The 2811-nt window shown below is 58.1% G+C and overlaps 1 protein-coding gene across 1 annotated transcript in view; it reads left to right on the top strand.

Annotated features, from left to right (window-relative positions):
• The window catches only part of GRB10 (growth factor receptor bound protein 10), a gene marked incomplete at its 3' end in the record, with an annotated part of 76430 nt that overhangs the window by 53469 nt on the left and 20150 nt on the right, over positions 1–2811 (top strand). Inside the window, exon 9 of the mRNA XM_015566792.1 lies at positions 4–47. Within this exon, the coding sequence (XP_015422278.1) occupies positions 4–47 (44 nt within the window). The remainder of the gene's footprint in view (positions 1–3; positions 48–2811) is intronic.

Here is a 2811-nt window from a genome sequence, read left to right as displayed (position 1 = left end):
CAGGCTTCCTGCCGCCTCCAAGCCAGCCCCAGCCCCCGGCGAAGACGGTGAGTGGGCCCCGGGCTGAGCGTAGGCTGCTGGCCGTGGGCAGGCACATGGGCTTCTTCCGGCAGGAAGAAGGAAGAGAAACAGATCTTCTCTCTTAGTTCTTTTCCTCTGGCAGTTACACTTGTTGCCTTGTACGACTTTTTAACTTATTGACCAAAATTTCATTTAAGTCAACGGTGTATCTATATGTTTTAGGAATCTCATAAAAGTGATTTTTAGAGTCACAACAGTTTGCTTCTGAAGAATGAATTTTAGTTTTCTGAACCATTTCACCACCACATTACATGTGACCCAGTCATGGGGGGTAGACGCGGGGTTCAGGGCTGGGCTCTCTTGGGCCCCTGCCCGGCAGTGAGCAGGAAGCTACAGTCCCGAGTTGAATGTGATCTGCTCTGGGAAGGATTTTCACTTCTTGAGCCAGTAGTTTCTACGCTAAAGTAGGCTGTGCCGTGCGAATTGTGGGCCATCATCTCCGGGGGGTGGGGGGCTGAGGCACAGAGAGTGTCAGTCACGTGCCCAAGGTCAAGGCACTAGTAATCAACTCGTCAGGGCTGGGCTGGCAGCTCCGTCTCTCCTGGCTGGCAGGGCCTGGGCCAGGGTGGGTCCCAGGCTCAGAGGGAGGCCCGGGGATGTCCTGTTTGTGTGTTGGGGGCGTTGGAGGAGGAAGTGTAACAACCGCCATGACCACGGCGCTTCTGACGCCCGCTGAGGGCTCTCCGTGTGCCAGGCACTGCTCTAAGTGGCCGATTTTTTATTTGCTTATATGTCTATTTCCCAAAACAACCTAAGAGGTAGGCATAAGTGTCCTCTCCCTGCAGCAGGGAACTTAGGGGGGACCCAGTGTGAGTGTTAGATTTGGGGTGCATGCTGACCTCAGGCTCCAGAGCCTCTGATTTTAACTGGGCCCTGATGTTCTTTCTTTTCAGCAAAAGTGTTTCAGAGGTTCCTTTGCCTTTTCTGCTAGAACCGTTTCCTTCTACTCTCACGGTATTTTTCCACGTTTGCCGTGAAGGGAGCTGTCCCACAGTCCCTGTTCTCTGAAACCCTCCCGTCCCGTGAGAGGCAGGGGCGGGCGCGCTGTTAGGAAGGCGTTTCTCCGGGTGCTCCCAGCTGCTGAGCTCTGCCCCCATTCTGATCCCACGCCTCCAGAGCAGGCGCGTTGTCCCCCGTCGGCACTGAGCACGTGAGGTCAGGCCCGTCTGGAGCCCAACTGCCAGGCCACGGCCCTTTGTCACGTGCCTGACGCCCATTCGGGACGTCCGCCTCCCTGGTGACCTTCTGCTTCAGTAAGGGTCTAAACAAGCTGTCTGTGGATTGGTCACTGGGGCTGTTTACAAAGTTACTCATCCTAAAATAAGGCCGTGAAAATATCATCTGGCTCTCGCAGCGGCTGGCAAGCCCACGGGCCTCCACCCCCACGGACTGTCCAACTCGAAGGAGAATCAGGAAACCCAGGAATTCCGCCTGCAGCTTTTCTGGGGTTGGCGCCCGCTGCCCATGAGAACATTGTGTTGGTGTCTGTGTTTCTGTCACAGGTTCCTCGGGCCCTGGAGACCCGCAGGCCTGGAGCGAGCTGCAGGTTGTGTTCTCAGAGGGGCGGGCGCTCTTCCTCTGCGGGCTCCGACCTGATCTTGTGCGAAGCGAGTGGCGTTGGCACTGTGGGTCGTGGTGGGCAGGCGGCCGCGGCTTCCTGCCCAGCCTGGGACTGCGGTGGGCAAGGAGGTTGGGCTCCTTCTGGGCCACGCTCCTGAGGGACGGGACCTCGATGTCCTGCCTCTGCACACCAAGTGCGAGGAAGCAGCCTGCAGGCCCGTGCGATGCCAGGGGCCTGTCTCACGCGGAGGGAGATGCGCTGGGGCCCAGGAAAGGCCACCATGACGGGCTTCAGGTTTGGGCCTCCTCCCGGGGCAGGGCAGGGCAGGGCTCTGCGTCATGTGCTCTCAGCTGCCTTTGGCTGCAGGACACTGGAGGCCCTATTGGCTGCAGGGGGAGGAAGTGCACTTCTTGTGCCTGAGGTCCGGACAGGAGGCAGAGCCCTGGGCAGCCGGGCTCCGTGGTCTGGAATGGGGTCCCCTCCGCACGGAGGCCTGTCCTGCACACGGGTAGTGGGCCAGTGCCCCGCAGATGTGCCGTGGTGGAGAGGGAGACGGGCCGTGTGAGTGGGGGCGAGCCAGCAGGGGGTAGAGCTGGGTCTTGGTGCTCGACGGCAGGGACAGCCACATTCAGAGGAAGCGGGAGGCACACGCGAGTGGGCCAGCAGCCTGGGGGACAGGCGGGGAGGAGCACCATGGAGGGCTGGAGAGGAACGCACAGGAAGCCCAGCTTTCTGCAGTCTGGCGAGCGGTGCACACTCACGAGTGCTCCGCACCACGTGGTCGGGCCGGCCTTCCAGCCGGTGAAGGTCTTCTCGCAGCCACACGGGGACTTGTTGCAGCAGGTTTTCCCGTTTGTTTTGTAAACACAATTAGTCACATATTTTAACCCCATTATTAATAGGGCATAAATATTGTCTTCGCTCCAAATCAGCTCTTCTCTCTTTGCTTAATTTTAAAAATTAATTTTCTGGAAGTGAATTAATTGCCTTGCGTAGGGCTTTGACAGGCATTTACTAACGAGCAAAACTGGGGCTCCTGAGGCTTGGAGATTTAATGAATGGGCCTCGACATCAGACCATCTTTGGCGAGAAAAACTACCCCCGGTTGCCAAGTACAGGTTATTTCCCAGCGAGTGCCGGTGTGGAGACGATGTGCCTGCCTCACCCCC

The sequence above is a fragment of the Myotis davidii genome, unplaced genomic scaffold (genome assembly GCF_000327345.1).
Source record: "Myotis davidii unplaced genomic scaffold, ASM32734v1 scaffold472, whole genome shotgun sequence".
Taxonomy (NCBI): Eukaryota; Metazoa; Chordata; class Mammalia; order Chiroptera; family Vespertilionidae; genus Myotis; species Myotis davidii.
This window is presented reverse-complemented; position numbering and strand designations above follow the sequence as displayed.